This window comes from Homarus americanus, unplaced genomic scaffold (assembly GCF_018991925.1).
Source record: "Homarus americanus isolate GMGI-L3 unplaced genomic scaffold, GMGI_Hamer_2.0 scaffold19318, whole genome shotgun sequence".
Classification (NCBI taxonomy): domain Eukaryota; kingdom Metazoa; phylum Arthropoda; class Malacostraca; order Decapoda; family Nephropidae; genus Homarus; species Homarus americanus.
This window is the reverse complement of record NW_024732238.1, coordinates 3709048-3727075: the sequence shown is the minus strand read 5'-3', so window position 1 is coordinate 3727075 and position 18028 is coordinate 3709048. Positions and strand designations below refer to the sequence as shown.

The window sequence follows — 18028 nt, the reverse complement described above, 5'->3', positions numbered from 1 at the left end:
TGTGATGCACAGCATGCACCATCACAGTCCTAGCATAGAAAAACACTGGGCAACTGTTAATGTTCCTGTCTCTCAGCCACATTCTCACCTCTGGTGCAGTCAGGATGAGAGCCATGCCTAAGGTGGCTGTTGGAAGACTCATTATCTGTGCAGTGATGAGCAACCATGCTATTATGACAGCATTTCATAGGGATCTTGCAATGCATTACAAAACATAGTTCCAATTTGAAAGGTATGTTACTGTATAATGACAAGTCATTCTCACAGTAAAGTGAAAAATCACAAGTGTAACATTAAATATTTATCATTAACATAATTTTCTAAAATGAGCATGATGAAAGGGACAAGAAGAGTGCTGAAGTTTAATATAGGCACACTGATGAATTCAGACATGCACAGGTTAGTGCATCATATCTGAGGACTAGTACATTAACTTGGAATTGGTCAGAAACAAAAGTCAACATCTTCAATCATGTTGCAGCCACAATCTGAACTGGGAAGATATAATGTAAATTATGTTATTACTATACAACAGATATACTGTACAGTACAGTATTTGTCACTTTTTGTGATCTTTTATCTTAGTCCAGTATTGTAGTGTTTTGAGCAGAAGTGAATTCTTTAGAAGAACTGGGGCCTTTGAGAAACAAAATACCAGCTATTATTACAGTATTATTATTATTATTAACACATGCTCCTACTGGTGCAAAAAGTCAGTCACATAGCTGAACTGGATAACTGAAAGGTGAATATAATATGCCTAAAAAAATTCAGAGCTCAATGTTGGATACCTTTTACATGATCCCACTCATAAGCTTGGGTGGGACATACAGAGAGATGGACAAACACATGGACAGTGTATGATTTGTATACACAGTGGAGGCATACAAATTTGAATTTCTTTGTGTCTTCTAATTTCTATTAAAGTACTGTATGATAAATAAAAAAAATATACCTGTATAACCTTTTAACAGCTAAAATAATTTTAAAAATAAAAACAGCTTCAATTATTAAAAACTCCCTGTATATATATATATATATATATATATATATATATATATATATATATATATATATATATATATATATATATATATATATATATATATATATATATATATATATATATATATATATATATATATATATATATATATATATATATATATATAAATATATATATATATATATATATGTGTGTGTGTGTGTGTGTGTGCAGGGTATATATATGTATATATATATATATATATATATATATATATATATATATATATATATATATATATATATATATATATATATATATATATATATATATATATATATATATATATATATATATATATATATATATACATACATATATATATTATCTTTCTTCAATTTGTCTCAAACACAAACAGCATACATACATTTTACATATGAACAAAAGGATTACAAATTTCCCTCTTTAAATATAATTTCCCTAGATATAGGAATGGCTCTCAGATCTGTACATAACCTAAATGACAGTACAGTATATATATATATATATATATATATATATATATATATATATATATATATATATATATATATATATATATATATATATATATATATATATATATATATATATATATATATATATACACAGTATATATAAAGAGAGAGAGAGAGAGCGCGCATTTTTTATGATGATGTATATAAAGCTCTTTACTCTGATGCCTTGAGCAATAGACTAGTCATTTCCTCTATGACAGACAGTTCTGTTATTCCTCTCATGAGATAACATATATCTTGTACCTAAAACTTGTTACCTTAGATGGTTATGATAATAATGACCAGATATGGAACATCGTATGAAGGATATGTAGAGCATACAGTAGAAATAAAAAATAACTATATACTGACGCTCTAAATATTAATAAATACAGTACTGAAGTGAAAATGGTCACTACAGTGTTTTCAGCTAAGCAAATCATTAATGTCAGAAGTACTTAGTGGTTTAACTCCAGTATTTGTAGCAGCTGAGAACAATGTATTCGTCAAGGGCTGCATGGGAGACATCATGGAGCCAAAAGAATTTGTAGAGTTTGGTACTATACTGGAGTTGACTGTTGTGTTCATGGTGGTATTGTATGTCATTTGGCTCAAACTCAATGGTTTTGACTGAGTGGGAAGCAAATTATTGAATGCAGAATAATTGGGTGTTTGCATTCTTGCATTCTGAGCTGGTGCTTGACTTGGCCAAGACATCATTCCACTTACAGACTGTGACACCCCCCCACTAGTAGGTAACATTGATACATTACTTGGTCGGCCTATATAGTTCATACTACTCTTATTTATGTCATTCATAATACCTAGACCTGAAGATGAATTTCCAACTGCTGATGATACTCCTTGTTGGCTATTTCTTGATGTCATTAGTGTCTGAGTAGTCTGACTATTCATCGTATTCAGGTTGGAGTTTATCAAAGATGGTGCAAGGTTGGGGGATGCCTGGGAAGTTGGTGACAGCGCTGAGATATGGCTGCGAGGAACTTGATTTTCTAATGGTTTCTTTATGCTGCTGGAAGGAGCTGGAGGCGATGGAAGGAGAGGTGGCGGCTTTTGAACTGCATCTTGCAATCCTTGTTGCTTAACCATCCTGATGAACAAACAATTATTAGCATAAAGAAAAGAAACACGTATGAGATTGTCATGAAAATTAAAAGAATAAATTCTTGCAGATAATATACAGTAAAACCTTGATAAATCGGACTTCAATATATCAGAATTCACTTCTTTCGGACTCCAAGATGCTCTAGTCACCAGAAAAAAAAAAATCTGTACAGTGGTCTAATCTGACTTGCTATAGGCCTACTGAGAACTAAGCAGACTGGGGCTGATCAGGTGTTGCCACATTCGTCAGGTTTACTTATTTATTGATTCAGTATTATATTCTAATACGAATGGCTCCCAGATAAACTTACAATATACTCCTACACTTACTTGTTTTTATTTTTATCTTTGTAGTACAGCCACTCCTCGACTTACGACCACCCGGACATACGACCGCCCCAGTCGTACCAAAATTTTTTCAAATTACGTATTTTCGAGTCCCAACGTTAGTGATTGTGCTGTGTACGGACAAAATTTTTGTTTGTAATTCCATTTAAAATGGCTGGTAAGTGTAAAAGTGAGAGTTTTGTGGTGCTGAGAAGAAAACGAGACACCCATTTTAGATTTTCTATGTATTATCTTCGCATTTTCGACTTACGACCTGGATTTGGGTCCCTAACCCCGTCGTAAGTCGAGTGGCTGTACTGTACAGTATTCAGTTTTCTCTTTGTTCATAAGGCAAATTCTGTGGTTACTTACATATAACACTTCAGTAAATAACATTCATCTCGGTGGCAACCAGACTTACATGTCTGATTTTCAACCCAGAGAGTTGTGTCATAATTTCTTTTTATTGTTGATGTAATATTCTTTTAATAGCCTTGTTATACACTTAAAGACCTTAGTTGTTGAAGTGCAGTAATAAAATAACAACAACTGATTTTCTTTAAACAGTTCAGATAATCAGTATTATCCCCATATATTTGCTTTTCTCAGACTCGCATTTTTCGGACTGGTGCCTGCCACAACTAGTCCAATTTATCGAGGTTCTACTGTATACTGTTGTGGTTGACACTCGAGAGTCTCATTTCCTGTGAAAGATGACCACATTATTTGTGAGATGGAGAACTTACTTACAGTGTGGATGAGCAAATCAGGACCTGGATTTAAGTAAATGAAATTACATATGTACACTAATTTTATGGTTATTTAATTGTATTTGAGTACTTATTGAGTACTTATCTGTCTTTCCTATGCTTCTATTACTACTTTTTAATTTAAAAAATAAGTATTTTATTGTGTAGGTGCAACACAGAGCAACTAAGATGATTCCGTAACTATGTCATCTCAATTATCCAAGTAGACTGAGGACCTTATGACTAACAACTCTTCACACTTGCCTCTGTTTATCCTCCAGTGTAAGTGACTGTGACTTTTGGTTGACTGTTGACTCTTTTCCTGTGTTCCGGTTAAGTCCCAAACCAAAAAACATATCTGTAGTCGCGTCAACTGCTGAGACCACAGACCCATTGCTGGTGTTGGTGCTTCCTGCTATAGTTGTGGGCATTGACATCTGTAGGGCTCTGTAGTGATCAAACATGATACAAATTAAAAAGATTTGTAGCAAATCTGAAATTAAAAAAATTAATTTTTATTATTATTGTCCTTTTCAAAATACATTTATTTAAAAAATGACACAAGAAACACTATATTGACATCACTACCTGAAATATGCCAAATCTCCCCAGTTAGTCAAGAAAAGTGACGGTCCAAACTGCACATAATTAATTTACAGCCCTCTTATCAAAATGTGTCTTAACTGTTAATAGGAGTTTGACATCTATCTCAAAGGCATGTTGGCTCTCTACACAGCTGTCACTGCCAACATCAACCCTCTCTGACTAGAACCATCTCAAATCTTCATTATTGCTGAACATCGGAGGAACAACCTCAAGTTAATTTGATGAGTATACTTCTGTTGTACCCTACATAGATCTACCTTGGTTAATTTGTTGAATTTTGTTCACTCAATTCAACATAGTGTGGAAGCTGTACATATTTTTATGGTAACCGGTGACTCCATAATTATTCTTATATAATGACTGGTATATTAATTACAGTCCACTTGAGTTATTTGAGTATTCTGAAATTGGTTATAGCTAATATGTATGATCACATGAGCATGAATGCATGCTTATGTTCATTATACTTACTTCTGTTCATCCTTTATTGAATTCAACTGCTCTAGCTTTGTTCTATGCTCTGTCTCCACTTTCTCTGCCATATCCTGAAATGAATGAAAATAAAGATTATTTAATAAAAGAAACACTGAGGACATATACAGTCTCTGTACAGTAAAATGATTGCTCAGTTTTACAATATGTATTAAAAAATTCACACCATTTACCACTGTGAGATGGCTAAGATTAGTTTTATGATGGTCACTACCCAAATGCTTTTCCTGCACTGTCACTGCCAAGAAAAAGTTATGTGCAATAACTCGCATACCCTGTTCTTGCACACTTTCTCTCCTTACAACATGCATCTATCACCTTCTACGTGGTTTTCACTGGCTTTTTGGGATTCATTTAGTAAGAGTTTTCACATCACGACACTTTTTGTGGAACCTGTCTCTCATGCTAAGTGAGGACTACCTGTACTGTACTGTAGTATAATATATTATACAGTATTATAGAAGGAGAAAGAAAGAGAGACCTTTCTTTCATTTTTTAGTTATACAATATAATGTATCATCCATACCTTAATAAGAGTCATGATTGCTAAATGCTGTGTTGGTGTCAGAGAATTCTCGATGCTGAGAGGAAAGAGAAATGGTAAAACCCGAGTTGCTAATATTTCTTTTGTGATGCCCAACTTCTTGTGGTTCAGTGCTACCTTGAAGACACCTGTAGATGATAATTCAGGTCACTTATGATAACATGAACAAGAAGACAACTGTTTATGGAAATTTATAAAAGTTGCACAGTTCCAGACTGGGCAGTTACATGTAAGGAATTGAGTAAGAATGGACTGGATATTCTTCAGTAATTACTGTACTGTATATTCTGAAAAATGTCACTGGAATTACGACAATAGACTAAACATATAGAATGTAAGATCAGTGTGTGATTAAACCAACGAAAATACACATTTGCTTTTTTTTTCCAGAATTAAGAAATCCCTTTCCATAACCTTTAAAATATTTGTTCTATCATGAACTCACCAACAATGGCCATAACTACAGGAGATTCTCTTGATGGTATTTGTTCCAGGAATGGAAAAACATCATCCATAACCAACCATCTATCAAGGTGTTCAAGTATTTTGCCCACACACACCAAGCAGTTGACTCGAACCTGAAAAAGTTTAGGAGTAATGTATCCTGATAATATAATGTTCCTTATGGCATATTCTGCTGTCAATAGATTGTAATAAATAATGTTATTAAATGAATGTGAACTGGTGACTTGGATGTGGAGGGTTTAAAAATAATAAAACAGGATTCTGTATTACTCACCGAGAGATAACCAGTTCCAAGGCAAAGTTTCTTTATCTTGGGAAGGAGTGCATTCTTCATGGCATGGTTCTCTACCAGCTGAGCACACGATGGTATAACACTCAAACACAGCTCTTGGATCTGCTGTGTGTCGCACTCCAACGCACGGTACAGTAATGGCAATACATCACTTCGAACATCCTCAGCAGGTGTTTTCCCGAGGAGCAGCTCCATTTTTTGCATCAACTGCAACATTATCTGTCAATGCATAAAACAAAAATATTCTGTAAACAGAAGCAGAACCAGATTAAAAAAAATTATATTGGTGGAGCAAGGAATGAAAGAGCAAGAATTAGAAGAGTAATGGAATGATTTTAAAGGAATAACACTACTGTAGTGTGTGTAGTAAAATTATAAAAAAAAATAATTAGTCAAAGGTGGCTGAAAGAAGTTTAGGGAACTGTTGGTTTCATTAAGCTGAGAAGATGACCTCTTCATATGTAAAGGAAGTTGTATGTCACCAGTAACTTGGGTATTTGAAAAGGATGGCATAAGCTGGCTTGAGCAAGGTGATATGAGAATGGTGAGATGTAATGTGACACTGAATGATAGGAGGCCTTGTTCAGAGCTAAAAGCGCAGGCAACTGGATAGTGATGGTACAGGTATCCCTCATTTAATGATGAGTTTGCATTCCTGAAAACCTAACCTTAAGCAAAATTATTGCTATAAAGAGGGACAACAGCAAAGCACGGAGGGCGAACAACAGGTTCAAAAGGCAGAACAGTAAATAATGAATACTGTACAGTACTGTACCCCTTAATAATAATAATGAATGAGTTGTTATAAACAGTTTTGAAGTTATGCAATTGATTTGCTGTATTAACACCAAACTGTACCTGAACTGGTTCTGAAAGCTTCATTATGGGTTTCAGGTGAGGGAGGATGTGTTCCACAAACTCTTCCTTACTGGCTCGTTCAGCCACAAACAAGATTACAGGAAGAACAAAAGGTACCATAGTTGTGTTGATACACTCTTTCATCAGGCAAGGCACAATTCTGAAACATATAAATTAGTACAGTATAAACAAAGGGAACTGATTCCCAAAATCCTATTTCATAATTATGGTCAGGCCAAGGATTAACAATATGGAGTATTTGCTAGTCCCAATTGATACAGCCGACGTGATCACTATTAAATATGGAGGCAAAGCCTTGTCAAAACAACTAATCACCCTAATGCAAACCTAAGCCCCCAGGTAGTGTTAGAGTGAACAAGGTACTTAATTTTTTTCTGTATATTATTTACATGCATTACTTATATTACTTCTTATACAATACAGTATATGACTTGAAAATCCCCCACCCTCTGGAATTTTCCACCCTGTACTGGGGAAAATTTTCTGAGATTCTAAACTACACATTGCACAGGAACAGACTCAGAGCTGTACTGTATTTATTTATGCAATCACCACTGTACACATACAATATATTGCAAATAAACAAAATATACTACTGTTTGCACTATACTGTAATCACCAGTAGATGCTGTCAAGGCAAGTAGAAAAAAGTGTCCAGGCAAGTACAGTATATACAGTATTTCAAAAGTCACTTGCCTGGGACAAATAAATGTTGCACATAATCTGCACAACCTGGTAGAGACCAAAATAGACCTGAAGAGATTGTGTTTGATTCAGTTTACTCAAGAGCAGCATGTCCCAGAAACTCTAATTTGAAATATTTAACCAAGAATAAAGGTAAAGTGGAAGAAGAGGAAGAAGGAAAAATGGAACCTACAGTGATCACAACATTAGAGTACAATACATGTTTACTCTAACAACAAAGGCACAAGAGCTCTGAGCTTAACAATTCACTCACCTCAACAGACACACCCGATGGGGTATCTGGGGAATAATTTGTGGTAAGCTCTTATAGAACTGTGACTTCTGCATGTTATCCCACTGAAACATTTGGTCGAGGTAGCTAAGTGTTTTAACTCCCACATCTTCAAAATAGGCTATCTGAAAAATCAAGGCTATTTTCAGAAGATATTATAATACTTGTTGATCCTCTCTTACCCAACAACCATGGGACCAGGGCTGTGCCGGATGATAGAAATTTCCAATAAATATAAAGTCAATATTCCACGGTACATTAAGCTATGCTAAACTTAGCCTAATGCTCCATAAGTTTGTGAATTTCTTTGTATACAAATTTGTACATCATGGTGAATAAACTGAATTAATAAACAAGTTATGTGACATTATTGTTTAATTTCTAAATGTATAAATGAAATTATAAAACAATAAATGAAAACATATGTAGAATTTATGCATCCCAAGCCATACAGTACTCAGTCTGTTCACTCAAACTTTGTAAAATAAGGCCTGGAGCTGTTTGTAACAACACAGCTGATTGGCTGATAAGAAGACATGCAAAGGGTCACTCATCCAAGATTTAGTATTTAATTATTTACCTGTAGTCTGCAATTTTATGGAATACTGTAATAAGTATTCAGTGCTGATCTCTGACAATTTCCACACTTAAGGAAGCAATAATTAACTTGTGAAACAATCTGGTAACACTTATAACGTAAAGAGAACAAGGGAAAGATTAAAAATAATTCGGCGACATTTCTGCTCTTTTTGGCCACCGTGCTGCATGATGTCATGTGGTGAAGGAGAATTTGAAGTCTCTACCCCAAAGATTTCCTCCCCTCAAATGAATCCATTAAACACTTTTTCTTTCTGACAACAAACACATCCCATGTCACAACCAAGATGTCTGTTCTTTGTTATGACCTTTATTGTCTTGTGTTCATATAAGTGAAAATGGGTGTACCTGTAGAAAACTTGCAATTTTGACAGGATCACATCTGACCCAGGCCGGGAATGTATCCAACACACAGAGGTGTGAGATGAACCCATTATCGCTGTATCAACATGACACTGAAATGTTTCATTACCAATAATACTGTACCATATTGTTTCCACATAAAAATCAATGGGCAAGAAAAAAAGAGTAGGCTAAATTTCATAGCAATACTATATATAAAAAGAGTTTCCATTACCTTGGAGAACTGTAGAGCATCTGGCCGAAGTTGGGGAGTTGCATGCAGTAGCAGACGAACCTGATCTCTTAAACCGTCTGGGATCGATAAGAGATTCAGTGTGTTTGTATTCTTCAACTGTTGGGTAAAGAACAAATGTGCTTTACCCTTAAGGAATAAGGACATTAACATAATATTTAAACATATTCTATAAATAAACAGTTGATAAACAATATTTACTTTTTATGACTAGCATCTTGTGTTAGTAGATTTTTAGGTGTTTAGTGCTGCACAACTGCTACTCAGAATTTCCTTAAAAATCATAGTTATCGTTTTTACTTAGAAACAACAAATCACTTATCACAACAATGAAAAACTAAGAGTTACTGTATGTGAAAATAAGCATGTGAAAAGATTAGTCTTTTATCACCTTATCTACAGTACAGTATTTTAATTTTACATTTTCTATAATTTCTGGGAAATTCAGTTATTGTTTCTAAGTAATAACCAACTCACAAAAGGTTATTGTACGAAAATTCTACTTATTAGCAATGTACAGTAGGGTGTTTCAAAAAACCCCAAATGGCATTTTGAACTAGCTTTCCACCATTCCCCCATTCAAACTCTAAGGCTGACTAACCTCACAACAGTTTCTCTTAAATGTTCCAAAATCTTTATTATTATGGAAGAGTGGTCTGCCTTCATTAAAAATTGCATGAATGATGACTCCTAGAGGGAAGAGATCAGCTGCAGTATCCAGTGTATGAGTCAGAGCATACTCAGGTGCCAGGTAGTCAAGATGTGGTTGGCAATTTGGATGTCTTTTTGGATCATATTCTTCAAAAGGCCAAAATGGCTGAAAAAAATCAACAATTACTACAGGAGAAACAACTTCTTTTTCAGTAATATGCAAGAACCTTTTCATTATAATTCACAAAAAAAGATTATAAAATCAGTTAAATAATTGAATATAAATGCAAATACCTATACTGTACAGGTATTTTTCCAATTTAAGATGGGGTTGCATTCCTGGAAACCCAAATGTAACTCAGGAGCCTTTTAAAATGGGTTTCAATGGGATATGTTCCTGACCTGACTGACACAGTCATGTATCACAGAAAAAGCTATTCTACACCAATTAAACAAAAAATTAAACAACACTCACCACATGAATAATAATAAGCCTGCTGCTTAAAAATGTCTATCTATATCTCCAGAGACATGGTCTTCCTCAAAATCTTGCCTTTCCCAGAGGCAGGAGACTCTACAGAATGCTTGTTAGCCACTTGGAGTTATTAATCACTTCATAGTTACCAAAACAAAGCAAAAATTTGAAGATAGTGTTTTCCTCTCACCAATAATGGCAAATATCACAGCAATCACAAGGTTATGTAAAGATAAATAACAATAACACTGGTTACATGAGTGAGGGCAGGCTCGATAATGTTGGAAAAAGCGCAGAAAAGAATATGCAGGGTGGCTGTCAGACAGCATGCGGGTAGCTGAACTGCTAGGAGGATGGAAAAGCAGTTTCTGTGAATAGCGGTAGGTAGTAGGCAGCTACCAAACAGGGAGGTACTACCACCTGGGAAGATATTGGAAGCATATTGTCTAATGGTAGACCCTGCTGCCATATGGCATCACAAAAATTGTGACCGAGTCCCAGGTTGCTGATCTGACATTCTGCCTCATTTACACACAATTGCAGTGTCTCAATTGTTTCTCTTACGACATGATTTAACAACACACATACAGTGGGGTATGCTATAACAAACGGATCCTACTACGAATATTCCTATAACGAACGGTTTTACCTATAAAATTGAGAATGCTATAACGAACGCAACTCCTACAACGAACGCGGATGAATACGGGACTATTTCGCCTGGCGCATGAATATTGTTGTACCGCGACCCACAATAAGAGCGTCAGGCGCCATCTTTGTCTCATTGTGTAGCCAGTGCACCACTGTTATTGTTGAAATTTCATCTTTTAATGTGGAAATTCGCGTTATTTGTATAACTATTTTGTTGTACAAGTATACAATTGTAACAATGAATCGTCCAAAGCGAGTGAGAAAGCTAATAACCCTTGAAACTAAGAAAGAAATTATAAAGAAACGTGAGAATGGAAGAAGCATTGCAAAACTTAGTGATGAATATGGGATGGCTAAATCGACTATATGTACGATTTTGAAGAATAAAGGGGAGTTAAAAACAGTGCAAGTGGCTAAGGGAATCTTTAGACTTAGCAAAGCAAGGTGTAGTGTGGATAAAGGAGAAAGAAATGGCAGGTGGTAACATTAGTGAAGCTATAATTTGTGAGAAGGCTAAACAATTGTTTGAGGACCTTAAAGCCAAGACTCCCAGTGGAAGTGATAGTGCTGTGCCAGTGTTTAGGGGTACCTGCATGCTGAATAACACTAAGGTAAGATAAAGTACCGTATTTTTTACATTTTCCACAGAATTTTTTCAGTGTTAAGTGGTTGTATTTGGGGGCCTGGAACGGATTAATCCTATAAAGAACGAATGCTATAACGAACGAGGTTCTGGAACCAATTACGTTCGTTATAGCATACCCCACTGTATATAGTTTCTCACTTTTGATCTTTTTTAATTTTTTTTATTCCTTTATGGTTCTTTATTATTATTAATATCATTAATATTTTATTTTAAAATATGTATTTTTTAATATAAATTTTATTTACAGTACTGTACTATGAATTATTATTATTATTATTATTACCCTATATTATTATTACACTTTCGCCCCCCAGGCCCTGATGTGAGTCAGTGACCTGAGACCGAGTGGGCTAATTTCTGTGTATTGATCATAAAGTTGTCAATAAGAATGCTTTTCCAATTACACAACAGATTGCAATGGGAAAATTGGTTTTGCATTATGTAATTGTACACTTTGGACAATTCTTAAAGAACGCATCCCTTCCATAATGTGGAGGATTTACAGTATGCATTTAGCGCAATCCAACGATCCATGAAGAGGCAAATTGTAGGCTGGGCAGGAGTTACTGTACACAGAAATTTAATAAACCACATTAAAGAACAACTTACAGGTTGGTCAGCTGGAGTTTGATTCGCCACACAAAAGTCAAATCCAAAGAGCTTCCATGCTCCCTGGTGGTTCAGTACAATGTTCTCTGGACATATGTTACAGTGAACAATCTTCACAGAATTATGCAAGAATGCCAGGCCTTCATTAACCTGCAAAAGAAACATGTCTGATCTATCTGTCCAGTGTCACCATTTACTAGATATAAAAACATTATTGTAGGTATCTGAGGAAAAACTATTGATGCACCTGTGAAGGTTAATTCACCTCATTTCTTACATTTATAGTTTGTATTGAAATATTGAAATTAAAAATAAATACACCTGACCCTAGCTTAAGGCACACTCACCATTATTGTACAGTATATCGTAAACACATGAATAAATCAAAGTTGGAAATCATACCTGTAGTAGACCATATTTAATCTCAACATCGTAAAGCTTGTAATCTTTCAGCGTGGGTGGTGATGGTACAGGCATGTTTTCTGTGTGTCCTAGAACATTGGCTAGTGATGCAAACACTGGTTCAGTGGCAAATGCTATGGTTTCTCTTGATTCTTCAAGAGGATGTTGGACTGTGAGAACCTGAAAGTATGTTAAATATGAAATAGCAAACATGTCAACTAAGTAATTACATAATGTTGTCAAGTACCATTTTTGAAAGGTATTTTAGTACTGTACTCTCTATTATCATCATACATTTCTTATGCAATCCCTGTATATTCATCATATTTATACTTGGTTCAGCTTCTTTCTTTACTGTATTTCTATCTTTCACATACAGGCAGACCTTTTACAACTTTCCTGAAGTATCTGTTTAGTTATTGATCCATTAAAAGAGGTAATTTCCCACAAATGTGTGCCTCACAGTATCAATTCTTCTATAATTGCTACAGACAGTTTTCTTCGGCAACGGTAAAATGTCCACACACATTATTAAGACTTTTCATAGATAAAATGAAGATATAAACATGAATAATCATATTTTTTTTTAGCATTCTGAGAAAAATCTCTCTGTTCCAGACATTCAAACGAATTTCTGAGATTTAGCATTACAGTACCAGTATGCATCGACACGTGCCACGCGTGTGGGTGGGTAGGTTAGAGTATGGAAGTTATTTAAATTGTTTACTGACATTAGATCATGCCTATAAATGAAGTTTAAAGTGTATCATTACCTGTGGATGTCTTAATCTTGTCAGTTGTGATACACCTTTTCTTAACTTGTCCAACATAATCTCTCTCTCCTGCTTGTCCCATTTCTCTATCAGACGTTTCTCAAACACAAAAATGGCTGCATCCTGTTTGGTAGATTTCTTATATCCTTTGTATACTTTCCAAAGTAAACCTGCAACAAATTTAACTAATTAAATAAAGTTATTCATATAAACAGCAATTATGATGAGGGGTAACCCTGTTGTAATTACCGGGTATCTAGTTTACTGTACAGCTGACCCTTGCTATTCGCATGGGGTTAGGTTCCATGGACAACAGATACCTTCAAATTGTCAAAATCCCCCAATAGTATTACGTAGTGACCATTTATTTATTTATTTATTTTTATGGTGGAAGGAATGAAGCGCAAATAGTCAAAACTGAACTGTAAAAACCCGCAAATAGGAAGGACTTAACACAGGTTGACTGGGTGAGGAGCAGTAACAGCACATTAAACATGTAATCTCAACCCACCTGGTCCTGCTGATGCTATGTGTGCAGTAGCCTCAAACTCCCTTGTCACTGGGTTACCAGGAAGGTAATTTGACACCTGTGAAGCTATCTGAACAGCATTGGACACCGCACTTGTGGCTGCACTACTTACACTCGACCTCAATTTACTAAGCATCAACTCCATCCTGAAACAACAAATTTTATATAAATTGTTATGCATCAGTGATAGGTCCCAATTCTTTACTACAGCTAACCTAACAATTTGTGGCTTAAATTTTTAATAAAAAAAATAGGCTAATATGGAGGACTTCACAGCCGCTTCCCCCCCACCCCCATCTCAATAAATTCGTTCACAGCAGGTGTTAAATTATGCTAGGTTAGGTTAGTTTAAGTTGACGTAAGGTTAACTTATATAACTTGAACTTTTAAATAAACACTTTTTAACACATTTGCCATAACTACGACAGTGTCCACTATGAAACACAGTGAAATTACGGGATTTTAAAATTCATTTCTATGAAAATCAGCGGCTGTGGTCGTAAATAATTACCCAAAAATAAGAGCTCACCAGTTTCTAGTTAACATGAGTCGCTGTTCCAGAGTATTACCAAATTTTGTATTCAATGGCTGGTTAACCCAGACTTGTTCATAAATACCTATATTATTTATGCCTACTTTAATTGTGTGACCAGGGTGAAGGTTCCCAGTACCTGTAGTGCTGTACAGAAATGTGCTTCATCAAATTAGCCAACAGCAACATTACCAGAACCAAAACAGGTGAAGTGGTAGACACGGGGGCATCGCTGGCCTAAGAATTTCTGCAGCAAAAACACAGGGAGAACAAAATATGGAATTTATAAACCATGAGACATTTTCTTAGCCCCCTAGGTAAAAAATCAGGGTATTATTGTATTTCCGCACCCAACATTCCTACCCCTAATCTATTATCATATTCGAATAAGACGTCTAATTATAAGATAATTTTCTTCTATTACATTACCGTTGCAAATGTATAATAACGGAAATAGCGTATCCAAAATTTTCTCAAATTTTTTCCATTAATCTTCCGCCATTGTCGCCTACCTCACCTGCGTGTCTCCTTCATAAATCACGTGCATGCTTTCCCGTACATGTCACGTGGCCAATCAAAAGCGTTTATTTTTTTTTTGGCAACCAATGAAAATGATTTGTGGTTTAATTTGCGGTATTTTCAGCCCAATCAAATTCTATTTTTATTTTGGGTCTCATATTTCAAAATTCAAATTCATTTCTGACCATGGAAGTCTGCGATGGGTGTCACTTCAATTATATGGAGCTGATTGCGAGTTTTGGGGTCCTCAGTAAAGTGTCCTAAGTGCATGAATGTAAATATTGTCAAGACCAACATATGAGGCATTGTGGTAACTCCAACGACGAACGAGAACCAGGCCAATAAGGTAAGAAATAAGTGATTCCATCATCTGGTGAGAGTCAGTTAGGTTAGGTTAGGTCAGGTCAGGTTTATGTTTTTCTGGTGTTTTTTTGTGTATTTTGTATTCGCTTAGCCATTATTTTTTTTCGGAAAACGCTCCACCAATCTAACCGATCTAAACACATAAATACACTAGAAAAATATATTTGGGTGCACTTATACAAATTTACCAAAAACAACATTTCTTCAATAGGAAAGGTTAAAACTTTCTAAAACTCATCGTTCACATACATATGAACCCTCTGCCCAAAATTTAACTGACATATACGTGTACTGTGTCATATTTATCAAAACCTGCCCATTCTGGCCAGATAACATGAATCAATCAAACCTAATGGTCCTTTTAACAGATTAAGTAAGTTTCATTTTTAATATTATTGTGTTACACATTAGAAGACTACTGTTCTGTTATGTTATATTGCACTTTAACTGATTAATGTACAGAAATGTTGTCGTGGACGAGTACTTCACGCCCTATCAATCATTAATACGTAGCTGTCACCTTTACTCAGCTGGGAAATTCACATTGAATTTTCTAATAATATTGTCAATGTAATTACCTAATGCACTCAACTAAAATAAATAACGTGTATCGTTTCCTTCTCCAACAAATATGAATTCTCTTAAAATCTTATGGAGGAAAATCTAAGACGTGTATAAGTGTCACCTGTTGGAGCAGCAGTTGTTTACTTCAGGCCTCCCTGCCACTGTTACCACACCTCTCTCTCACTCTTACCATAATTATACTAATAGGTGTTAAGAACAAATTTAAAACATCATTGATTTTTCGGAATAAATTACGATTTAATTAAATATTAGTAAAAGAAGGAAAACAATTAGTTTAGTGGCAAATTTTGTTTGGGATGTTTATGGACGGTTGTGTTGTGGTAATACTTGTACTGAGATTGTGTCAGAGGTCTAGAACTTCCGAGTTACACAAGGTTAGTTTTGGAGTAATTACCCACCAGACACCGGCTGACAAGTTAGACTGAATACAGGATGATATTGAAAGTTTGGAGGTATGAATAGATATTGAGTTATGACCCTTTCATCATGGCCGAGTGTAGGACAAAGCCCCTATTTTTAAGTCTTTCCACCGGTAGTGTTCTAATTGCTAGAGTTCAACTACAGGCCCTTGGGATGGAACATAGAATAATGTGCTGTATTTGTTTATGTTTTTCTAGTCAGGTCCATTTGTTTGCTCCATCAAAGTCTCAAGATTCATTTTAGCATCCATAGCTAAATACAGTCTCCACAGCTATCTTGGCCTTAAATGCAGCAAATTCACAGAGGAGAAGGAGGCCCTTTCCTCCTCCTAGTGGAATGCTACACCTCTGCAAAAGGAGCGCGTGGCATCCAAACCTTTCACAATTACTGTACAGTATTCATTTCATGAGCAGTATAAACATGGTTTTCTGTTCCCATTTACATCACCTGATACATTTCATGTTCAACCTTCTAGGCAAGTGATGAAAAATAGGTAAAAGATGTAATTTTTCTTAAAGAAAAATTGATACAATTTGATAATCTGCACAGTAATGTATCTTGTACAATACGTTTTATGGCTATACAGTTGCCCTTGTGAGCAATGACAGTCTCACAAGTCATGGTTTAAGTCTTCTTAGTCTTAAATATGAACTTCACAAGCTAAGTTAATTCTTTATTACATGTACAGTACTGTATTGCTTTTTTCTAAAACAAACAAGAGGTTTTTTGCTAATGTTACCAGTCTATTTATTTCAGCTAATTATGCTCCACTTTTCCCCAGATGGACGAGACAACCACAGAAGGGGCCTCCAAAGGAGGAAGTAACCCTCAAGACTGTAGAGCTGACCTGCGTGAAAGGTTCTTGTGGGCAGTATCATCCCTAATTGGGAGAGATACTACTATAACTATGCATGAAAACATAGATGTAAGTGGTGTGTTTCGTGGCATAGACAAGGATGTTTTAAGCTGTCAAATTCAGAATCTTGTGACACCTGCTATAGTTTACCCTTGGGCTATGATTAGGGTACCTGATTGTTTCAGCTTTAGGTTCAAATTATAATGGTTGTATAAAGCCTTTATCATCAGTATTATAAAATGATCAGATTTAATTAAAAAAATTATTAGCATTGTTCTTTTATTATACAGTTTCATGGAATACAGCAGTTGCATGTATTTCTTAAACATCATATGGTTATGTTATAAAGAAGTTTGATGTGAGAAGAAAACACCACAATTAAAGATGGTTAGTAATTAAGTTCTCACCTGTCTGTACTCAACCCACTTTTACGTGGTAAAGATTGAGCATGTAGAATAACATACGGGAGTATGTTAGTCATTAGGACAAAACCCTGGAATCCTATTTTATGGCCGAGACTGGACTAAATGACAAATGGAGTTTCACATTAATGAGGTTCTAATAATTAATTACTCAACCTGAATTACATCCATTAATACACGTTAATGTGCGTTAACATGGTAGTGTGTTAAACACATCTTGTAAGTACAGTAATGTAGGTAATGGAAATTCCGTACACACAGTCTTCCGCTCACCACAGTAGGCTCTACTGTTTGTTTAGTGAATAACTAAAATGCCTTTAAGAAATAATGATAAACGTAGTCACTAAAATGTGTGAAGGATATTGAACTTAACTGTGTAAAACATCAGCTGGTGATTTTATTGTGGCAAAACTCACTTTATTGTGCA

At 35.2% G+C, this 18028-nt stretch overlaps 2 protein-coding genes across 4 annotated transcripts; one reads left to right on the top strand and one right to left on the bottom strand.

The window, feature by feature from the left end:
* Positions 1–1261: 1261 nt before the first annotated feature.
* On the bottom strand, positions 1262–16046 carry LOC121868326 (SCY1-like protein 2). Of its 2 annotated transcripts, none has more exons than XM_042368812.1 (15): positions 16004–16046; positions 13887–14050; positions 13376–13545; positions 12603–12782; positions 12201–12350; positions 9770–9985; positions 9151–9267; positions 7959–8101; positions 6980–7139; positions 6104–6340; positions 5810–5942; positions 5347–5492; positions 4800–4873; positions 3987–4169; positions 1262–2632 (listed from the first exon to the last, which is right to left on the bottom strand). In XM_042368812.1, exons 2-15 carry the CDS (start codon positions 14047–14049, stop codon positions 1948–1950), a joined length of 2757 nt encoding a protein of 918 aa, XP_042224746.1. In that variant the 5' UTR covers position 14050; positions 16004–16046; the 3' UTR covers positions 1262–1947. The 2 variants fall into 2 exon arrangements, with proteins under 2 accessions (XP_042224746.1, XP_042224747.1); XM_042368813.1 differs by lacking the exon at positions 16004–16046 and adding an exon at positions 15897–16002.
* Positions 15955–17450, top strand: LOC121868327 (gem-associated protein 7-like). 2 transcript variants are annotated; one of them, XR_006089373.1, is made up of 2 exons: positions 15955–16355; positions 17105–17450. XR_006089373.1 is itself a non-coding variant. In XM_042368814.1 (2 exons), the coding sequence occupies exons 1-2, from the start codon at positions 16200–16202 to the stop codon at positions 17381–17383; spliced, it is 357 nt and encodes a 118-aa protein (XP_042224748.1). In that variant the 5' UTR covers positions 16190–16199; the 3' UTR covers positions 17384–17450. The 2 variants fall into 2 exon arrangements, 1 of the variants encoding a protein (XP_042224748.1); XM_042368814.1 differs by having other exon boundaries at positions 16190–16277.
* Positions 17451–18028: the final 578 nt, after the last annotated feature.